Source organism: Cyprinodon variegatus, unplaced genomic scaffold (assembly GCF_000732505.1).
Source record: "Cyprinodon variegatus isolate N-32 unplaced genomic scaffold, C_variegatus-1.0 Scaffold791, whole genome shotgun sequence".
Classification (NCBI taxonomy): Eukaryota; Metazoa; Chordata; class Actinopteri; order Cyprinodontiformes; family Cyprinodontidae; genus Cyprinodon; species Cyprinodon variegatus.
The window spans coordinates 110,586-133,494 of record NW_015151244.1 but is presented as its reverse complement, the minus strand read 5'-3'; the positions used below and the strand labels follow the sequence as shown (position 1 = coordinate 133,494).

The 22,909-nt window shown below is 37.2% G+C and overlaps 2 protein-coding genes across 15 annotated transcripts in view; one reads left to right on the top strand and one right to left on the bottom strand.

The window, feature by feature from the left end:
- Nucleotides 1-3,701, bottom strand: part of LOC107098582 (basic leucine zipper and W2 domain-containing protein 1-A-like) — a 19,924-nt gene extending 16,223 nt beyond the window's left edge. Inside the window, exons 1-3 of one of the 3 annotated variants that reach the window (XM_015396330.1) lie at nt 3,468-3,701; nt 2,916-2,989; nt 419-595 (exon numbers count right to left, since the gene is read on the bottom strand). In XM_015396330.1, the coding sequence (XP_015251816.1) occupies nt 419-595; nt 2,916-2,979 (241 nt within the window). In that variant the 5' untranslated portion in view covers nt 2,980-2,989; nt 3,468-3,701. Of the gene's footprint in view, nt 1-418; nt 596-2,915; nt 2,990-3,467 lie in introns of those variants that run through there. The other 2 variants (XM_015396329.1, XM_015396331.1) reach the window with 2 other exon arrangements.
- A 1,496-nt stretch (nt 3,702-5,197) lies between these two features.
- myo1b (myosin IB) overlaps nt 5,198-22,909 on the top strand; it is a 68,453-nt gene continuing 50,741 nt past the window's right edge. For 5 of the 12 annotated variants that reach the window (XM_015396347.1, XM_015396346.1, XM_015396345.1 and 2 more), the window contains exons 1-2: nt 19,158-19,300; nt 21,361-21,476. In XM_015396347.1, the coding sequence (XP_015251833.1) occupies nt 19,175-19,300; nt 21,361-21,476 (242 nt within the window). In that variant the 5' untranslated portion in view covers nt 19,158-19,174. Of the gene's footprint in view, nt 5,443-19,153; nt 19,301-21,360; nt 21,477-22,909 lie in introns of those variants that run through there. The other 7 variants (XM_015396344.1, XM_015396336.1, XM_015396337.1 and 4 more) reach the window with 2 other exon arrangements.

The window sequence follows — 22,909 nt, the reverse complement described above, 5'->3', positions numbered from 1 at the left end:
ACAACTGGAATTTCTAAAATTCTAATCTTCATAAAAAGAAAATTAAATGAATATATTTTAGTCCTAAATCGCCCAGTCAGGCATATTGGACAAATAAAATAAAAATATAATCAGATGAAAATTACAATGAAGTAACAATAGGCCCTGTGAGAGTCAGTCTGGCTGCTCTCCTGCTGCTCCTGTCTGAGCTTGCCTTCTCTCCTACCTCTATTGGCCCAGTGATCCTCCCCCAAAGTGGAACATGGAAAAACATTTTGCATATTAAAATTTTGAAAGTGTGTTTAAAAGTGAATTCACAGATATTGAATCAAGTTATATCTCAGTATATAACACTGGAATATTATCCAGCTCTAGCTTGAAATAGGTTCAAACAGGTAGACTGAAACAAGCAAAAATATTTAATGTCAAGCTTTCTCACCGAGCATTCCTCCAGCCACCAGGATGTCGAACAGGGTCTCCGCATATCGCCTGTAATCGAGCTTGGCACCAGATGCATCAAGGAACTTTGCAACAGCTTCTAAATCAGAGCCGCTTTGATTTAGACCTTGCACAATGCTTTCCTGAAATTGGGACGGGTCAAATCTCTCTTTTTCATCTAGGGAAAAAAAACAAAAAACAGAAATGTACTTGAGCTTAATTTAGCCAACCTCTTTAGAACAGCAGGTAAAGTAAATGAACTAATGATTTTTACTTTATTCATAAAACCTAAAGGGACCGCATTCATCAAAAATTCACCAACTAAAGTAATTCAGTTATATGCCAATCTATACTTTTAAACCACTTTTGTTTTTGTTTGTGTCAGTTTTCTCAGTTTTAATAACTATTCCCAATTTGCCCTTTTCAAGCAGTTCCTTTAATTATTTTGTTTGCATGTCACATTTGAAATCAATGACTATGACATAATCCTACTAATCTACATGATCCGACATTCTATGAGGCACTTTTATTAGTTTATATCTACCAGTATCCTTATGTCCACAACAATATTATTTTTTGCCCAGAAACTGCACCCAATAAAATAAATTGATTACTCAAATTTTATGAAGTTTTATGAAGATTTAATTTTTGGAAAATTTGTTTTTTTTTTTAAACCAACCCCATCCTTGGAATCACATTGAATTTGAATTGGTAGAAAAAAACAAATGAAATAAAAATCAATAAATAAAATCCAAGTTTAGATTTTTAATCCATATCACCCAATTCCATATTGAAAGATGGCTGTAGATATTACTTTATTTAATAAGTAACAATGATATATGAAAAAAAAAAAATCTCAAGGATATTATGAATGATGATAGTATGGAAATTTGGGAAGCAGCCTGACTGCTAGCTCAAAAATAATGCTCTGCCTGTGTGAAACTGGATCTGGGAATGATCTCAAACTGAAAGGCACTACTGGAGTGCTCTACAGCCTTTTCCAGGCACAGTAGTCATTCAGATTTCTCATCATGCATCTAGATCCTATCAGTCCAAACACTGAATTATTATTATTTTTTTAAATATGTTTTTGACTATGAGCACCAAATATTAGCTGTAGCACAAGCTGAAGGACAGTGAAGTTTAAAGATGCTTGTTATTATACAAGGAAACAGTCAGGATAACGCATACAGATCCTCTTAGCACTAATTAAAACAAACTTAAAAACAAGAGATGAAATAATCAGAATTAGAATCCTCTGTTTACCCCAAGAGGTAATTATGTAGATACAGCCACATACCTTATAGAAATATAGGCAATATGGCTTACAATGAATAAGTTGGGGAAAAGATAAAAAAAAAAATAATAATAATTTGCTTCCATCACATTCAAGTAGAACCAGCACAGTGTTAGGTGACTAACACTCTGACAGCATGAGCCAACCTGTTAACAGGAATAAAATAAATAGTAAATCTAGACAAAATATTAGATACAAAGTTTTGACAATACGACAACAACGTATGTGGCAAATTCATTCACACATCTTTTACCTGGGCTAGTTTTATTATCTTGCCATTAAGAAAAAAAACAAACTAAAAAAATTAAAATATGAAGAAAGGGGGAAACACAATTTTATCCATTTCAGATTTCTTCCTTTTCTAATTGACACGGATTAGGGCAGCTTGATCATGTTCATCATTAGGTTCCACACACAGAAACAATAACTTTTTTTTTTTTTAATGGTTGAAGGAACCTTTAAAAAAGTTTTCATGAGTATCAATACATGTGTAGGATCTTCTATATTAGCTCAGAAACCCGACCAATCAATGAGTTGGACAAAAAAATATAATAATAATAATAATATATATAGGAAGTAGGAATATATATATCATGGGCGTAGGTTTGCATAGGGACCATAGGGACATGTCCCTACCAAAATGTTGAACCGACCTAATTGTCCCGACCAATAATTGGATGTGAGCAGCATGTTTATAATTTACAGCAGTAGTTGTTGCAGCTTCTTTTCCTCTCGCAGCTCCTCTGCCTGGTCTCTCCTGTCTCTTTCATGTAGCAGCGCATGGAACTGTGCTGCGCTGTTTAACTCCACTCTCATTGGTTGTTCTGCCTTAGGTTCCGCCTTCTCTCTCTCTGATTGGCTGTNCATGAGTATCAATACATGTGTAGGATCTTCTATATTAGCTCAGAAACCCGACCAATCAATGAGTTGGACAAAAAAATATAATAATAATAATAATAATAATATATATATATATATATATAGGAAGTAGGAATATATATATATATATATATATATATATATATATATTCCTACTATCAAACTTATGCAGAATCAGAAACTTATGCAGAATCAGACTATGTAAATTTCATATTTCAAGACTTGTAAATCTAAAATAGGCATAAAATTGATCTGTTTTCTAAATACTTTATAAAAAAAACGATAAAATTGAGATGTGAACTGTAATAAACTGTAATCTTACCTCTTTTTCTGGTTTTGAAACGCTGGCCTGTTAGCGTAGGCTTCTGTTGCCTTTGATTACTCATAAAAGACACTCTGGAAGACAAGAAGTCAGGTTAAACTCAGCTATAACCAAATAAAAATACACCAACAGAGAGCACGCATTACCCGCAGTCACGTTTGTTGATCTACAACTTTAAGAGGCGTTTATAAACCTTTAAAAATAGGCTTAAATCCCTAAAATAAGCTATCAAAGCAACGGAGCCACATTTGTTTTTGTTTTGTTTTTTTTCCCTTGTTGTTAACAACAAAACAAAAGCAAGCTTTGTCGCTGGATAAGAAGTGGATCTTTAAGACAAGATGTTTATCATTCAAAATATAAAACCAAGGTCTGATAAAAATAACAAGGAGGTAAATAAAAAAGTGAACGTTGAACCTCTTTAATGCAGAAATATCAGCAGCTAGCTTAGAGCCTGTTTAGCTAACATTGGTGTTTATGGCGGATATTCGCCTTACTGATAAACATGTAAGCACTGGTCGATTAAAAGACAAAATGGAAGTCCAGAAAACTCACCGAAATCCCTTTTTGGATCAAAACAGCCAATTGGAAAAAATATGGTACAACTGTACCGAAGCTCGACGTACAGGAAAGGGGTATAACGGTAGCTGTCAGTGCGCATGCGCGTGTCCGCTACCCGTCCCAACACCAAGATGTTCAACTTTCCACTGATAGCTGTGTGATCAGATTTATTTACTTATGTTTAGCCGTATTTACAAACTGTAGTTCAACTGTTTTTAATGCCTGTAAAACACGAACAGGTAATGGAAGAAATTAGCTTCATAAATAAACGGAGAACCTCACACATAAATGTGAAGCACATGTTGCAGCCCTGTGTATTACCTCCTGAAACTAAGCTAAGCTAACGTGATTAGACAGTTAATCAGCAAGTTGCTGCGATGGAAAAATTATGACACAGGAGGGGGGTATTGTGCTGCCGGCTGGGATGATGAATGGAGGATCTGCCCATGTGGGTTCCAGAGGAAACTTTAATGCTGCGTTCAGACTCACCTCGTAAATTTAACATTTTAGGAACTTCCCAAAACATTTTAGGGCTATACAGTCTAAAGCAAACTATTTAATATACCCTAAAAAATGCAGGATATGTAAGGCAGGCTTATGTAAAACACTGTACCACCGCAAAGTATTACTAAACACGTTTAATCATCCACTTTATGACTCATTTGCCAAAGGTTGCAACATAACAATGAACACTTTTTTTTCCTTCAGAATTAGTCCCATAGAGACGAGCTAGTTATACATTAGCTTTTTACAAGTGGAAGACTAATATCTATGTTTATATTTCTATATTTAGCTACGATTGTGTTTTTTTGTGTTTGTGTGTGTCTTTTGTCCGTTTGTATTTTTTCTCAGCTCTTTGATTTAAACCAAAATTGTGATTTAACTTATAAAACAATTTAAACATTTTGTTTTGCTTGTTTTTTTTTTTTTTTCAAAATAATTGTGATTGCTTCCAGCATTTCCAATGAAATGCATCAGACTTGTACCATATGAGGCTAAAACTGAGTCAAATATGCACCTTTAATTTGTAATTTTAATGAATCGTAATTAATTAATTGGAACATATTTTGTCAGATTTTAAGTAAGTTATAATCTTCAAGCAGTTATTAAGCATATCCTAATTAATTAAGCCATTTTTTTGTCTCAAAAAAGTTTTCATAAACACTATTTTTGCTTACATGTTGTTTATCTTACTGTCTAGCTGTCACTGGAAATTATAACAGAAAAGAGTTGATAAATTTGTGAATAATTCATTTGTATAATATGGTTTAGAGAATTAACCCTCAAATTATACTCTGACCCCAGTCGGCCTGCCGCTCACACTGAGCCTGGTTCTGCGGAGGTTTCTTCTTGTTAAAAGGGAGTTTTTTTCTCTCCACTGTCACTACAAGCATGCTTAGTGGGAGGGTGCAATCAACTGGTTTTCCTTAGATAGAAAACTTTGAATCAATTTGACTGTATGATCTGGTTAACTGTAAAGTGCCTCGAGATGTCATGTGTTGTGAATTGGCGCTATAGAAATAAACTGAATTTAATTAATTTACAGATAATGGCTGCATAAAAATAAAGTTTATATTTAAAGTTCTTAAGCGTATTGTGAATAGTTGTTAAAAATAAAAAAAAAGTCGACACTTTTTCGACAGTACGTGAATGCATCACAAGCCTCCCCCCTCCTCCTCCTCCAGCTCAGGAGGTGATTAAGGGACTCTGGGACAAACCCAGAGACGCGCTCCAGCCACTCCCTGCGCCCGGCAGTTGGTGAGCTCTCCAATCCATCAGGAGCTCCAGTCAGTGCGCTGAGATCCGGATGAGCGAGCCGCTTTCAGCCTCATCCAGCTCAAGTTCAGCCAAAAACAGCCGGGATAGGCTTGGGGAGTCCACTCCAGAGTTGGACAATCACCCCGGGATCATAGTTTTGTCCGCGGATTGGATTTAAGACAAGGAGCAACCTCTTCAGAGATAAAGCGAGGTGAGCTGGATAAACGGCTGACTGAAATAGTTTTTATGTTTTGAGTCTAACTTTGTCTTATTTTCTGCAAAGTGAATTCTCACATTTCCTCAGAAGTTAACTTTCGAGTGGCATTGGATTGCTTATTTCTTTTTTTTATTTTCATTTATTTCTCATCTTTTTTATAATAGTTTGGGGGTTCTCTCGTTTTCCTTTATTTCTTTAAGAGTTAGTTCATTTTTAGCTAAAAATCATAAATATGAATGATTTAATTGAGCTTTTGGGGGCCCTTAGAGCGCTGCAGCAGAAGTTGTGTTCATGGTCGCTAATTGACAACATCTGTGAGCAAAAGCAATTTGAGGCGCGTTCAAGCGCTCTTTACAAACTGTCACATAGTTTCACATTTTAACTGCACCAATAGAATAACGTGTGAGAGTTTGTTGGATATGAGAGGTTCGTATGGAGGAACAGATCTGAAAAGTTACATTATGCCTGTTTGTTTTATATACCCTACTGCGTGTGGGCGGGTATTGTGCAAATGATGCGATTAGCAGTTCACAAGTTTAAAGGTACAAGCTGCATTTATTTATTTTTTTTAGTTTGTTCACCATCAATGTATAATGATGACCAAATTCATCCAATGACATCTGGATTTCCACAGTGGAGTTTCAGGAAGTACAAAGTTTGTTGGGTTTATTTTATTCGTCATTTTAAAGCTCTATGAAGGGGAATCCTTCCTTCTCATTCAACCAATGCTGCTTTGTGTTTATTTGAATGTATGACATCACAGCATGCACAATAACTGAACTTTTCACCTAGCATTGGTGAATGCTTGACTTTTGACACATTTAGGTTTATGAGATGAACCAATTAAGATTTCTTTTTTAAGGTTCCAAAAGTTTTCAACTTATTTGAACAGTCTGGATGCATAAGAACATGATGGCAATGCCTTAATATACATCCAAGCATGTATAGCCAAGTTTAGAATTTTATTTATCAATTGAGTCAAAGGTTGCATGTTTATAAATGCTTTGCTGATGCGTTTATTGACCAAAATGTACTTCGTAGTTTTGATAGCTGTTGCCAACTCTTCAGTAAGGAAAATCTCTATAGCCTGTCCTACTGTACAAGGCTATAGAGGATGTCATCTCTTGATTTGTATATTTGGTAATGCTTCAAACCAACCATAGCAGATGGAAATATCAACATTGGCAACACAGAAGTTGATTTTAAACGGACACCAAATGTTTTTTAAATTGAATTTTTTAAAAGGACTTTATATGAACCAATACTACATAAACTAATCGTGTGTTATCAATCTCAACTTAACAGAGACATACATCGTTTATAAGGCTGTTCATGAATGAAATGATGAGGGATCCATTTATTGCAACAGTTTCCAGGAAGAAAAAAAAACTCCAAAAAACTGTAAATATTTACATCCTGCTGTAGGGATCGGGAGGATCAGTGGAAACTTTGTGCAATTGTGACTCATTTGAAATGGGGAAATGGAGGGAAGTCTCTCCTCTCTCTGACTGCAGGCAGGGTTTGCTGCTGAGTCTTAGGTCCAATCCTTAACAGGCCCCCAAGGACTAACCCTAAGGACCATTCAGCCCTTAAAACGCAGGTCTGCATCAGTAAAGACTCACTGGAATTTGACGCGTGCATTTAAATGCAAGTTCCGCTGGTTTGCTGCATCTTCGTCAAACTGACATAAAGTCAAAAATTGGGGATTTCATAGGGGGTGGTTTGGAATTGGGTCTGATTTTAGTTTTGGTGGTTGGGAGGAGTTTGCTGCTAGCCAGGTATAGAGCTGGTAGAGCTAAATTTCAAAAGCGGATCTAATTGGGTCAGCATCATTAGGTTAGAACCAATCACATAACTACAGATATGATGCTAATACTCCAAGCGATTTGCTCTGTTTTTGTAATTTTGCATTCCATGAAATACATGAAACCATCAAAGAAACTCCAGTGAATGATTTTTGATGGGTTTTGCCTAAAAAAAAAAGTATAGAAAGTGAGCTTTGAGGAAGTCCTTAATTTTGGGGGAGTGGCAGCCTAGTAGGTTTGGAATCCTGAGGTTGTGAGTCAGAAACCCACTCCCACAGACAGCCAAACTGGGTCCCAGAGCAAAGACCCTTAACCTCACACTGCACCCAGTGGCAGCCCACTGCTCCCCAAGGGGATTGGTTAAATGTAGAGTGAATTTTGTTGCTCTGTTCTTGTGAAAATGTATTGACAAGAAAAAAGCTGGAAAAAAAAAAAATTGGAGCACTGTTGCATTGTGGGTAACTTTGGAGGTGAGTGACGCCACCACCGGCACTGTGACTGGACCTGCAAGATCTGGCCGGAGTCAATGGTGTTTAACCAGACAGTATTGCACAGAGCCAGGCTAGTTGGCAGCTGCTCTATCAACTTGCTGAAGAACGTAAATTCAAAGCAAACCATACTTTCACTTTGTTGCAAAAGTCTCAAACACTGAAAAAAGTTTCAAGATTTGTGTCTAGCTGCTATAAAAAAAAAAACCTTACATGGACATCAACCATAGAACCCTGATAGGATGGAGGGGTTATGTGATGGCAATACAAGAAAATCTATAACAAATTGTCAAAACTTACAACCTAAAAAGGGGGAAAAGAGGATAAGTTTAAAACCAGATGTATAACTTGAACTCTTTGATTTCTCTAAGCAGTTAGTGATTTCACCAACATGAGTTTCTCTAGCATCCAAAAGTTAGTTTGGACTTATACGAAGCGGTCTGGCTTGTTGCTTTGAGTTCTCATGCTGCTTTTTAAAATTAGTCACTGCTCAGTATGAATAAAACTATTCTTCTGTTTGAGGGGAAACCTCTACATTTTGCCCATGATGGGTTGACCTGGATTCTACTGTAGGATCCAGACTTGTTAGTCACAGTAAAAGAATGATGTCCTGTGAGAGGAAAAAAACCATTCCAGGTCTGGTGTGAGTGTAGCAATAATATTACAAATCGTTTTCCTCTTTTACTGTTTTAATTGTTCCCATTACACTGTGGTTTGGAAAGCATGTATACTCAAAATTGTTTTTCCAAGCATGGAGTGTCTCTTGTTCTAGTGATTCAAGTTCAAAGAAGAAAGTAAAAAAAAAAAAAAAAAATGAAAATGATTCACTTAGTAAGTTTCGTCTTAGCTCGGTGGGTTTAGAAACTATGTTCCGCCTCTACTGGCAGGCTTTACCACTGGGAAACCAGATGGGAACTTTATTACGCATGCCGATCAAACAAACATTGATGTTGTGTGACTGTGAAAGGTAGCAAGCCATCGAAGCTGTTGAGAGGAAAGGGGGTGGTAACAATCATTTAGCTCAGCTGGAAGAGGGGCAGCATGTTGAACTGGTTGATAGTAGTTTCACTCTGTGGGAGCTTTTCAGGCTGTGTGCAGGGATCTGCTGCAGTATTGTTAAGTGTGCCAAAAACCCCATCAGGAACACTGTGGGGTGACGTACTGTGGGGTGACGTGCTGTGGTGTGGAGCAGGGTGTATAGAGGATCAAAGTCCCTCCACCAATGCCATGGTGATGAATAGTGTTTGCACTTGTCAGTCTGTGTAGTGGGGTGTGTGGCTTGTGTTATGCCTGTGTAAACACAGAAAAAGCAACTCTGAAGTGAGAAAGAATTGGTAGCCCTCTTAGCACAGCAACTTATCCACACTAAGACACATCAGGATCTAGCTTATTTCAAACTCCTGATTTAAATAAAAGGATGCACATGTTTTCTGAGTTAAGTCTCGGAACTGTTCACTGTGCATTGCAACTCTGGATGTTTCCCACAAAGTCAGCTTAACTGCTTACATTTCACCTCCTTCTCATCCCCTGGGAGCCACAGTATGAATACTGTACATACATTCATTTTTTCCCTCTTTCTCTCTGCTTGGTCAGGCCCAGCACAGCTGCTCTTTCAATTCACTCCTGTAAGTGTTAGTATGTGTACCATATGTGCCTCAGAGGGCTGCACAAAGGCACCCTGGTACTTTTTTCATATCTATTTTGTAGTTTTGTTTCAGAAGAAAGTTGATTTCTTTAATAGTTTATTTCCAAAATTCCAACCCAACTTATTCTCCATTAGGATGTGAACTTTGCCTAACTGTGAAGTCGCAAAAGTCTAAATACACCTGAGTTCAAGGTCCATGCTGTCACCCAACTGACTTGTATCATTGTAATGTAAATCCCTTTATTGTCCCGCAATGGGGAAATTCACTCTCTGCATTTTTACCCATCCTCTTGGGGAGCAGTGGGCAGCCTTTGTGTGGAGCACGGAGAGAGCAGTGTGGGGTTAAGCGTTTTACTCAGGAACCCAGAGTGGAGGCTGTGGGGATCAAACCGGGTACTTACAACCTCCTCGGAGCACAAGCGCGCTGCTCACTGGCAAAGTATCATGCCCGCCACCTCATTTCAGTGTAGTCCAAAGATGTCTCCCTTACTACAGTCAGCTTAGGGGATTCATTAGATGTAACAAATAAAGTGGAAAAAAATGGATCGACGATATTTGCACATTCCCCAAACCACCTAATTAAGTGAACTAAAACAAAAAAAAAAACTTCCTCTCCATCATGTCATATTTTTGCCTAGAGAAACAGGAAGTATTGGTCTACTAATGACGAGTTCCGAGAACATATGAACTTGGAAAAAAAGAAAAAGCGTAATCTATAATTAGAAATTTTTGTATTTGTAAAAGGGTGAGCTTTAAAGTATAGACCAATCCTTAACTGACCTGTGAGAAGTGTGATTATTAATAATTGTCTTTGGATTATCAAAGTTCTTTGAAAATGGACAGCTAAAATATACTTCAGAATAAGAATAGATTTTAATAGCCAAGTTTGTGTCCACAAACAGGAAATTTGACTTCAGTTTTAATCACTAAAGTTGTAGAAGAATGATTAAAGTGATTTAAAAAGGAGCAAGATAAAAGCAGGAACAGTAGCAGTACGTACTGTTTGTTTAGGACATTTTTTTTTACATATGTTAGATGGAATGTAGGCTGTAAAGATTCAAACGGCCTCAGTAGTTTCCTGCAACGTTGCTACCAGAAACGCTAAAAAAAACAGTTAAAATCAGATGGAGTAGGTTAAGACCATGCTGGGGTTGCTTTATTCCATCTCATGAACTGGAATAGTGGGATAAATGTATTTGAGTGGACTTCTCTGTTCTGAGGGCCAGACTTGTGGCTTAACTTTAGTGCCATTGAAGACCATGACATCATCCTGAAGGCTGAAGTTATTTTCCATTCCGGTTTCACTAAATATGCTCTCCTTACCATTTGCGCAATGACACCTTCTTCATTCAGATTCAACATGCTTAGCTGGTTCATTTAGCTTATCTTGATTGGTATCTATGATGTGTGAAACTTGAGCAGTGTGTGCATGTTGAGGTGCTTTGTAATTAAAGAACTGTTTGTTTGGGTGGATTTGTGTTTGACCTGCTTGGATTGTTTTGTGGTATGACAGCTTACTGGCAAAAGGGGAAGACATTTTGGTCGCACTAGTTTACTCTGTCCCACAGCTAAATATTAGATATTTTGGTTGCAACATGTTTTCAGTCCCACATGTTTAAAATAGAATCATTTCTGCTTTATTGTTTTTTATAAGCATAGGGAAGTTGAAGGTTTTTTTTCTTTTTTTACCCCCATCATACTTCTGTTCTATTATTTTGTTGACTTAAGTTTTCTTTTCCTGATTTTTAACAAATTTTTTAATATTGCTTACTTTGTGTTTGAATTATGCAGATGCAGACCCAACAAGAAAAAAAAAAAAAGTACCTTCATGCGTTTATTTATATCCCATGATTTACCCTCTTACAAATTTGACCTTTTCTGTTCTTTTCCCCATTGCATATTTCTGATATCAAAGTTTTTTTTTTTTATATATATTTGACAAAAATGGCTTAAACACACATTGAAATGTTCAGATACTTGATTTATTATGGAAAATAATTTAAACTTTCAAAGTTCTCTATTAAAAGGTAACACCACATGAAATCTTTAAATCAGTTGCATTGGAGGTTCCTTCAGAGTGAGTTGCCCATTTAAAGTTACAAAAGCCATCTTGGTATGGTTTAAAGGCCAGACTTTGACTAGACTTTTGAAAGTCCTCGAATTTCTTTTTTTTTTTTCCCTCTCCAATTGGTCCTGCAAGAGTAATCCAAATGTGTTTGAGCTCAAGTGCACATATTAAGGGTCAGGCATTTCTCTTTAGGATTTTCTACAAGACAACAGAATTCATATTTGCATCAATTCCAGTAAGTCATCCAAAAGTGTTTGGGGTGATCAAGATTTTTTTTTTTTTTTTTTAGCAAATGTAAGATGGGCCTTTGATCTTTTGCTTGCAGTGGTTTTTAGCCTATAGGTCTCCCATAGATGCCATTTTTGTCCACTCCACTACTTGCACTTAAGTCATCAACTCTGACTTTAACTGAAGTAAGTTAAACATGAGTTACTTTAGATCAAGCTGCAACTGAAGATCTACAGGCTTAATCCAGACTGTACAGCAATTTATCCAGCCCTTGGAAGCTAAAAAGCATATACCATAATAGAGGCATATTTTTTAATTTTTAAACCACAGGAGTGGCTAAAAATTGTGTATAAATTTATATTGCATTGTGGTCTTTGTAAATGAAATGAAGAAAACGAGCGTAATTTATACGTAATTGGTATGAGTTTGATATGTCTGCTTTAGATGATTATCTTGAGTTATTATTCATTTCATTTGACAATGGGACTGAGCTGCTTTTATTAATTTTTTTTAGGGTTGCCTCACTGTTATGGTTTGCTCGAGGCACAAAGCAATAAATAGGATTTTTAACCTTCTTAAGTTGATAGGTGTCATTTCTTGATTCTGTTCTGACAGTAATACAGCTTGATGTGGTTGGTGAAATGGAACTGTTTGCTAAAACCTATGGTTCATTACAGCAGGAAGGAGACAAATCCTTTTTTTTTTTTTTTTTTATAGAACTTTGTATTATTACTTGGTAATTTATACCAAAATAACATCAATTTTATTTTACTCGCATTCAAAGGCAATTTTAGAAGGCTGATAGATACAAAGTGTTGAAAGGAAACTTACAAAAAGAGCTTTCAGTTGCCTCTGAGTGAACCTGAATGAGGGAGCACCTGTCATTTGGTGTCCCAGCCTTGCCTCTGTTTCCCTAAAACCTCTGCCTTGCCCTTTGGCACAGCCACATGTGCTGTTGCTGCTCTGTTAGACCGGGCTTTAATCTCCAGCTCTGACAGCTGCTAGGATGTTTTGACTCCTCTGCTGTGTGACGAGGCCACATCAATCTGCGGTAGATTTCCAGAATAATACCGTCAGATTAATAGATTTTAATATCACTTCTTTCCCCACAGCGGCAGGCTCTGAAACAACCACTCTTAAGGTAGTGTGATGGAGACTTATCGCTCTAGTTCTCCAAAGCAGCAGGCTTGATTTGTCGATTACACTAAATATATTAACTTTCAGTTTTAGATTCTTTTTATTAAGAACTTTCATTCTAACAAGCATAAGCTGCTCCAGTGACTTATGCTTTTGGTTTGTTTGTTTTTAGTGGTCTGTTTTGCATGCGAGTGCTTGCACGGTTGTTGACCTTTCTTTTGATTGTCCTCTGTGCTGAAGGACAGAAACGATGAACATGTGGTCACATGCTAGACCCTGTTAATAATACATGTACATTTAATGGTATTTTTATTTTTTCCCCCCTAGCCTGATCTGGCTTTGAAATCTAGGTCAGAAGCATGTTCATCACCGTGGCTTGTTTTGAAATCCCAGATCCGTCCTGCAATCAGCCCTCATATGATAAAAACCCCTGTTGTAATTTTATTTTCCAGTTCAGCAACTTGGCTCTAAAAATGGTACTCTAATCTGTGGGGAGTATGGATTGGTTTCTAAATTAGATCCTTTTCCATAGGATCAGACGTGACCCTCTCACGACATGTAGCGTCACGCTGTGGAGAGGGAGTAGAGCCCAAGTAAGTAAAGTTTGGATGAATAAATGCAGACAATTTTACCAGTAAGAATAAGAGGTCTCGTAATAATGAGCAAGAAGAGGATATGTGGGAAGTCCATCTTGAAACATGCCAGAATTTTTGCATTTAAACATCTTCAGTACTCACGAAAGCGTCACAAGCTACCGCCCTTTCTTTCAATAGACGGCCGCCACAGTCCGATTATGTGAGAAGGTTCCGACTGTAACTGTGCATAATGGCTCTCTTTAGATCCATGTCAGGATTTAATGTGCCAGAATTAAATGATGTGTAAATTACAACCATCTGCTGCATCAGGGCAGGGATTGGAAAGGGGGATTCAAATAGGGGGACGTGCATGCACAGTCAAAAGGCCGTTTGACCCAAACGTTTGCTGCAACAATGAATCTGGATTCAAATTTTAGTTTGAACTGAAACCATGTGGGTAAATCTGATTTGAACTCATTTCAGCAAGTGATGAAGAAATTACAAAGATAATCACAAGTTTACATACTCTGTATTCATATAAAACTATATTAATAAAGGTAGGCTTTCAAGTAACTTTGTATTTTCTATTTTTTTTAAAGAGCTCATGTCAGGAAAAGTTTTGTCAATTTTTTACCATCCAAGTGGTTATTTGTATGAAGAAAATGGGGTACACGTCCTTTAATGTTATTGTTCCTGCTTTCTTTATCTAGCTTAAATGAGCCCCAATGGCAACACAACAAACCCACAGCATGATGCTTTTACGTCCATGCTTTAGTGGCAAAAGAATTGCTTGAATATAATGCCAAAAGAAGGTCAAACACACATTGAAGAACACATAGAGCTGATCTTACAGGTTAAGGGGCAATAGTCATGTTTCCAAAATCCACAGCAATTTTCATCAAACTCTTAAAATGTTGAGAAGAAAATTTGAAGTTTTTCCATCCATTGACAAATGTTTCATCTCCTCTCATGCACTTTTTTTTTTTTTTTTTTTTGTAAAACTCAAAAACCAACTCGAGTGTAAAAACGTTTGCGAAATTTGGAAAGTTGAGTTGAATTTTGCCGTTTTCATGGAGATCTTCTAATGTAATCCCTCAAAATGTGCATAAAAATTGTTGATGGAAACGTGTCTATTAATACAAATGGGTATATGGATAATTAAATCTCACATGTATAACTGTAGCCATGTATTAATTAGAAACTGTATGTTTGATCATTCCACCAGGAAAAGAATATTTTAAATTGTTTTTAAGCCTGTCTTTTCATTTTTTATACAACCCTAAAATATTAGATTGATTTCCTTGCCACTCATTTGAGAAATATCCCCAGAAAGACTTAACATGATATAGGTCGTCTTCCATGTTGGTCTGTATCAGTAGTGGGATAATCTGTTGAATTAAATCATGGCTGCAAATGTTTTCTCTCATTTTTGCACTTTGGACACAGACCAAGATTTAGCAGCAGGGAGCGACTTTTATTAATGAGATTGTGTCTATGGCTGCCTGAAGGCCTCTTCTGAATCTGGGCTAGTGGGTTAGGGGCAGAGGGGGATGAAGGATTTCCAAGATCCAGACAGATGTCATGTGTTTAGGGTGGGCATGGATATGACACTGTGGAGACATCCATACTCGTTTCTTCCCTGGATGAGAGAGTAACTTTAGCCTCTGTTTTACTGAAAGGGGGTCGGGCTGGCTGTGTCCCCACCTCTCTATACCAGAAACTAGACCAGACATGCTATTTCTCATGCAGCTGTGCACTAAAATGCTGTCAGAATTACTTGTGCACTTTAAACATTTCAATTTTGTAACATCATAGCTTTCAATGTCTCTTTTTATGTGAAGGGCAAACATGAAGTGTATATACCTGTAAGATGGAAGGAGAATAATGTGGTGTAGTTTTGTATTTCTAATATTATTCAGTCTCTTGTGCATGTGCACTCTGTACCTTTTATTTTTTTTATGGTTTGAGTGTATATATAAATTGTCTATATTAAATCCACCTGTAGTTGTGTTTACAGTATGAGTCAGGCTATTCTTGAAAGTTTGGAGAGGTGGTTAAAGGACATTAGAGAAAAAGCAGCATCATGAAGACCAAGGAACCCAGCAGACCAAGTGGTCAAGAAGCTTAAACCAAGGTCTGGTTATAAAACTTTATCTTTGAACATCTTGCAGAACCCATTATTGGGAATGGAAAAAGAATGTCACAAATGTAATTCCCTCAAGTTGGATAGGGCTGTCTGAAACGAATGCAATTAAAGGGAGAAGTAACCAAGAGGCTCGTGGTTATTTTGAGGGGCTCAGAAGTGGAGCATCATCACTTTCACCATAGTGCTCTGCTTGATTTATATATGTACACTGTTTTATGATTTAAATAGGGAATAATTCATGTTATGTGGACACTCAATTGAAAAAAGTAGAAGAGGAGAAATTAGAAGGACAAAAGAGAAAAGATGAAAGAAAAAGTAGACAAAAGAGATTGACAAAGCTTCATGAGTCTGAAACCTAAAATCTAACTAATTTTTTCAGAGTAAGTTGGTTGAATGTAGACATATGCACACCTTTTTATAATATTTGTTCAAAGTAGAACATGATTTATAATTGTAATTGCAGAATGCCATAATTCATGCTGGTCTATTGCGAACATTCTAATAGACTACATAGTTGTATGTTAGGTGTCAAAACGTACCTATACCTTGTTTGCAAGGTACTTCCTAATAAAATTAGGTATCGGCTGACTTGCTTATGCCAATGCAAGTTAGGGCAAACATTATGTGAAGCCCTGAAAGTCATTAAACAAATGAGAATTAAGTAAATTTACATGTACTGTGCTAACTGTACTGAAGTTGCACGACTCATAATGATACTGTCAAGAGCTAAAAATGCATCTCGCATGGAAAACGGAACTGATTTGCCTGAAACATCAGCAATAGATTTATGAAGCTGCATTACAAAGACAACACAGTGATGTTACAGGGCAGCCGATCGCTGTTTCATCCCCCCAGAGACTTGTTGACTGACTAACAACATTGGCTTGCTTTAAAAAGTGCAGCACAGGCAACCAAAACAGCTTGCGGCATGAGCATCGCTGGAAATGTTTTGGCACCAAGCCACGAGAGCCGACATGATGCACCATAGTCTGCAAGAACCACTTTCTACAAGTTGACTAGTAAGCAAATATCAACCCCCCCAGTCAGATTCTTCAGAGCAGAGATCAAACTGTTGGCATCTCTAAAGTCATTTAAAATGTCCTGCATGCAAATGAGTGCAAATAATTTGCACCGTTCTCTCTGAACTTGCTCAGCCAGACATTTTAAAGTTTCCCCTTCATGCTGAGTGAGCAAGCAGTTTTGGAAATTGACTGCTGAGTACTACTAAGAGCTGGACAACTTCTTTATGGGATAATAACACTGAACACAGCAGGAGAACAGAATGCAGAGGGAACAGCGAAGTAGAAAGGTTTGCAGGGTGTCTGCGTTTTTCAGAGCATCATGCTGTTTCTAAACTGCTTCTAAAACTTGACAGGTAAGAGAGAGATGCACCTTGGGAGCCATGAGAGGATTCTTTTTTTTTTTCTTTTTTTTTTTTCTGTGGGTTTACCCTTTTGTTCAGTCATTTTCCCTTGAATACATAAAACATCCTGACTTAATAATTAATTGGTTTTAGCAGTTTTATTTTCTGCTTCTAAGTAACAATACAGTTTTGTGAATAAAAATTTTGTAAGACCTGGAAGTGGTGGGCATTGCAGCCTAGTGGTTGGGGCATTGCGAGTGGAATTCTGAGGTTCTGTTCAAGCCCCACTCCCACGGACTGCCACTCGGGGTCCCTAAGCAAGACCCTTAACTCCACACAGTTCCCCAGGTGCTGCACAATGACAGCCCACTGCTCCCTAAGGGGATGTGTTTAATGCAGAAAGTTAATTTCACTTCTCTGTACTTGTCAGTGTAATGACAATAAAATAAAATAAAATGCTGAAACCTCTAGCATATTGGATATTTACTGGATAGATGGAGATATTTTGACTTGATGCCAACCTGTTTTGAGACATGAGCCCACTTTATAGCCTCATCTACTTGGATTGTGGGCATAGTCTGTTGCTGTAGTAGGCAGTAGATTTTTTTTTTGTTTTTTTTTCCTAGTTGCAAAGCCCTGCATCGAGGCAATGAGTATAACTGGGGCCCCTCTTATCTCTAGCCCTTTAGCAATGGGATTACAGTTCAAAATGGAGATGGCCAGCAACACAGGGCCAAATACTGCCAACTCCAGCACAATCTTTGTCATGGCTCATACCATTCCAGATCCTTTCACTGGCCAAAAATATTAAATAGCTGCTTTAAACGGGGAAGAAATATGTGCTGTAATTTTTCTTCAGTTTTCCTTTTCTAAACTGATTTCAGTTGCACCTTGCTTCACTATCTGGTAATAATTAAGTTTATACTAATTGAGATCTTCCAATTAACTTTTTAGAGGTCTTTGTAAAGTACCATGAGATGACAGGTGTTAATTGGTGCAATATCAATACAGTAAACTGAACTGAGTTTTATATGAATTCAGAGTCATGTCATACAGTCAGATGGTTAAATTGGTTAAATTGTCTGTAAGAAAGCCTAGCTGTTTGTATCGAGTCACTCCTCCTGAATTAGCATGTGGCCTAAAGATTTAAATCAATTAGAGCCCTCATTCAAGTTGCAAGAGGGGCATGAGAATGTTTTTTCTTCCTGTATGGATATGCCCCCCTTTTTTTTTTTTTGTGTTTCCTCCCACAGACTATATTCCGTTCTCAATGACTAGTTACCTGTAATGGGTGGAAGGTGTTTGAGCAGCTGCTGCTTTAAAACTGAATTCTTCAGAAATGTCCATAGTGCAAAACAATAAAGATCCTAGAGACATTTGAAAATCTAACTGAATTTTCACCAAGATTTATACCGAGGTATTTGGATCGTTGCTTTACCTGGTTAATTCCCAGTCATCCACCATGGAAACGACCAAACGGGCTTAAATCGGAAGCAATAGGACTTTCCCTCAGGTCTGGTAAAGATGCTTTGACACCTATCCAGAACTCTTTGTCTATTCTGTCAGTTCGCAGTAGTCCGGTTGCCTCTAAAGTCTGTGTATGGAGAAAGGTTTCCTACATTTCATGTCTATATTAAAGCTCAAAATTATTAAAACGGACCAAAGTTATGTTCAGCCTTCCTTATATTGCTGATCTGCAAAGTATTTATTTTCCCTTAAAATTTCATCAAATGCATTACTTTCAAAAACTAGTTTGGATTTCAATCACTCTGAAAGGTGACCTTAATTAAAGGGGAAATGGAATTCAAGCTCTGAAACATGCTTTAAAAGCAAAAATGTTTCACAACAGTGAAAATGTAACACTAGATGGTTAAAGTCTGTGACAGTGAGATATCAGTTAAACATGTGAGAACAATGATGAATTGATATAACTTTGAGCCATGGAAGCCCAAGAAGAGTTAGTGTTTAAAAAAAAACAACAAAAAAAAGATTTTCCAAAAACCTAATTTTGTAAACGAACAAATGGATTGATGCAAATGAATTACCCAGCCTTAGTTTATGGTTTGACTTAATTATATAATGCTGCCTTTAATTCATGTATCTATCCATTTATAGAAAGTTGTTTTTGAATGTTTGTATACAATTTTAATCTTTCAAGCTCTACATTTTTTTCTGATAAAACAACTCTATAGAGTTCCTTTTTTACTAATATAATCCATGACATACTGTTTCCTTTGTATTTTTCTTTAGGAGGGGACACCTGCAGCCAAGATGGAGGTGAAAACGTCCCTTCTAGACAACATGATTGGTGTGGGGGACATGGTCCTCTTGGAGCCCCTGTCTGAAGACTCCTTTCTGGAAAACCTAAAGAAGCGTTTTGACCACAATGAGATCTATGTAAGTATTTGACTAATGTTTGGGTTGTTTTTTGTTGAATGTGTTTTATTCTGTTGTGCTTAATTAGCAGTTTGACCAAACTAATCATACAATAACTTCAGACCTCATTTTTGAAACCAAGGAACAGAAATTAAATATCCAAGAAAAAATGCATTGACATGCATTTTTGAGGTGTCGATATTCCTTCAGATGCATTAAGCATGCTAACCCCTGGGTTCCAAAAAAGTAAAAAAATAAAAAAAACTACCAGACTTCGTTTTCAAGTTTGAAGACATTATGCTTACCATCCGGGAAGCTTTTTCAATTCAAAATGTTTGGAGTAGCACTGAGTTCCAAGCTTTAGAGTCCAACAAAAACCTTGTTATTGCTTATAAAACATGCAAATAGAACCGAAAGAACAGGTCCATCCCTTATGAATTGGGAGTCATTGAGGTTGTTGTTGGCCTGCAATACCCAATACTGGCCTATGCCTCTGAAAAAGGAGTCGTTGGGGTCATTTTTGGCCTGAATGAGCAGGCAAGATATTTTGGTCCCTTGCATAGTGATAGGTGAGATGTAATAGGAAGGAATCGACTCTATTGTAGTGTTGTAGGTTTTTGGGAGCTGGAACCTGAAGCCACCCCCTCTGTTTAAGTTTGGCTTACTGGATGGGAAGTGACATGTTGGTTGGGCTGTCCCAGCTGATTGCAACAATTCTAGTCAAAGTGGTTCCATTGAAAGGAACTGGCTCCTTGTCTGAAATGGGCAGCTGCTCTATTTTTGCAGCTTCAAATCCACGTTAATCTAGAGCAGAGCGGTGATTCTTTCAAAAGAATAAATGTAGAGATTTATTTACCCTTTTATATGAAAAGGCGAAAACCTAGACCATGATTGTTCTTCAGTTTTGAAGAACAATCATCTTATTTAATGCCAGCTGTTCTTGCAGTGAGCCTACCCAGGCTATAAACTCTTCAGAGTTTTAGTTCTTCCCTCATTTCTGCTTCTGGTCAAGAAAGCCTCTCATTAACATGTCATACTTTTATTGACATTGCACAGAGCCTTTTCCTCTTGTACACATCCTCCGCACTTTTAAAGACCTCACACTGCCTCTGGTGTTCTGTTGAACAAGAGGCTGTGGGTGGCTGTGGTGTTGCCACAGGGAAGGCCATGCTCCACTCATGTCAGAGTGGCTTATGCAACAGCTATTACCATGGAGAGCAAGGAGAATATTTCAGGTTGATGCTTTACAGTGCTGTTGGAGCACCGTTTTATGAGTAGGAGGATGAAGATGATAGCTGGTTACATTACCTTTCAGATGGCACTGACGAGGGCTGTTTGTTTTGTACCTGTTTGGACGTTACATAAAGTTCTGTTATATAAATTCAAACTGTGGGGTGGGGGAGCACTGGTTTTAGTTATATTAAAATATGCTGGACATCAAGGTGTTAAATTAGGCTTATGTTTGTAATAGATAAATGAGAAGTCTTAAACTAAAGTTAACTGGAGATCATTGGCCCTAGTTAATGTGTAGCTGACTACTAATTAATATTGAAATAGGCTACATACTTTGGTAACCCCAGAAATCAAATTTGATCCAATAGCCAGGATTAAAATAGGTTTAAAACAAGCTGGGGTGGGGAAAAAAGTGAAAATTTTAGTTAAAAATGCTATTTGCAAAGTGTTCTTTACTTGGAGTTGGAATATACATATTTGGAGAACAGAAGTGTAAAACACAATAAGTAATCAAAGATTGGCAGCATTTGTATGCCGTTTGCACAGAGCTGCTGATACATTCTCAGAAAACTACTGCCCAGTGCAGATTCCTTTAACTTCACAATGTCAAAGTAAGTGAAACGCAGCCTCAGTTTCACTTTAGGCATTGCGTGCCTCAACACCTGACTGTGAATACTTAGCTTTGCAGTAGAAGACTCACTGCCTTCTTATACATTTTTTATTTTTATTATTATTTTTTTTTTCTAAGGCTCTACAAAAGAGGTTAGTATCTCTTTGGTTGGTTTGTACAAAGCCTAAAATATCCTACACTTAATCTAACAGTTCACACTTCTTTGTTTTCTTCCCAGACCTACATTGGCAGTGTGGTGATCTCCCTGAACCCTTATAGGTCTCTTCCCATCTACACGCCAGACAAAGTGGAGGAGTATCGCAACAGGAACTTCTATGAGCTTAGTCCTCACATGTGAGTTGGTTCTCCATTACCCAAAAAAGTCAAGAAAATAATTTTCCAATCATGCTAGTTAGATTACAATTTTCCAAGGATGTTTAGGGATTTAGAAGTCTGATAATTTTATTTAAAATTTTGTTGTGAACAATCACTGTAACCTGGCCCAGGTAAGGTTCTGGTGAATCGGAAATCAGATCAATGTTTACTTTTTCATGTTTGTTTGTTTTTTTTCACTGCTGTTGCCCACAACCTCTCATTTGGCAACATAGTCAGGATTGCTGCTGGTCAGCCAATACAGAACAAAGCCCAGCTCATCAATTAAGTTGACATGGCTCTAGGCAGCTGCAAAGCCCCTCAAAGACTTCTGCTGAAAGAGCAAATGTACCAAAATGGAGAATCTGCCTCTAGACAGAAACAAGCTGAAACTTTGGTTTTGGAATCCCGGGAATCAAGTTTGGCTCTCAGAAATGTGATCCTTTTAGTTTCATTCTATTTTTGCTTTCATTCAGGTCATCTTCTACTGGTGATTAGCCATGGTCTGGACAGAGACTGGGTTTAATTTGAATAATATTGCTTTGTTGTATTTAAAAGAGAGGGGTTAGTGTTTCACAGATGCAAATGGAAGTTTTAGTCACAAAATAATTCAGTAAGTCTTTGTAGAAACTGTTTTAATATAAAGGGATTTGTTCAGAATTGGTCTGACACAGCCTGCTACAGTTATTTCTTTTCTTTCCAAGTGTTAAGTTTTTACCAGTTTTCTATGGCTGAAAAAGCAACATGAGCAAGAACAGTAATCAACTTTAGCCACTGTCATTTCAGTCCAGTATTCAGTCAATCCTGAAATTATGTATAATTTTTTTCCAAACCAAACAGTTCGTGTTTTCATAGTCCTGTTTTTTTGCATGACTGAGTCTCAACTGACTCAGCAGGGGGATATTACCACAGCGACTGACGAGTGCTGAAGTTGATCAGTGTTGAGTTTCAATTAAAGCAACTGCAGGGGATGGTGGATCCATTCCTCTTTCTTTGATCGCCATTGCACATGCTTAAAGAGCAACATCTGAAGCTCCCAATATGTCGAAGCAGATAAGGTCAATATCTCAATTGGTTCCAAAGATGTTGGGCTTGTCCTGATTGCAAGAAACTATTGACCTTCATAGAAGCTAATCTGGCCATCAGTTTCTTTCGAACATTGGCTTGTTATTTTTATAGAGACAGGACTTTACTATTATTTTTTTCTTATTAAACAGTTCAGTGCAAATATGTTTTTATAAATTGTAGTCCTTAAGAAGAACAAAAAAAACCAAAACAATGGACCGATGAACAGTCGGTAGGTCTGAGCAAAAGGAAAACTCGAAATCGGTGCTGGTGTATCTATACAAAAAAGGATTTTTCAACATAATTAATGCAAGCAGTGTAAAAAAAAAAAAAAAAAAAAAAAAAAAAAA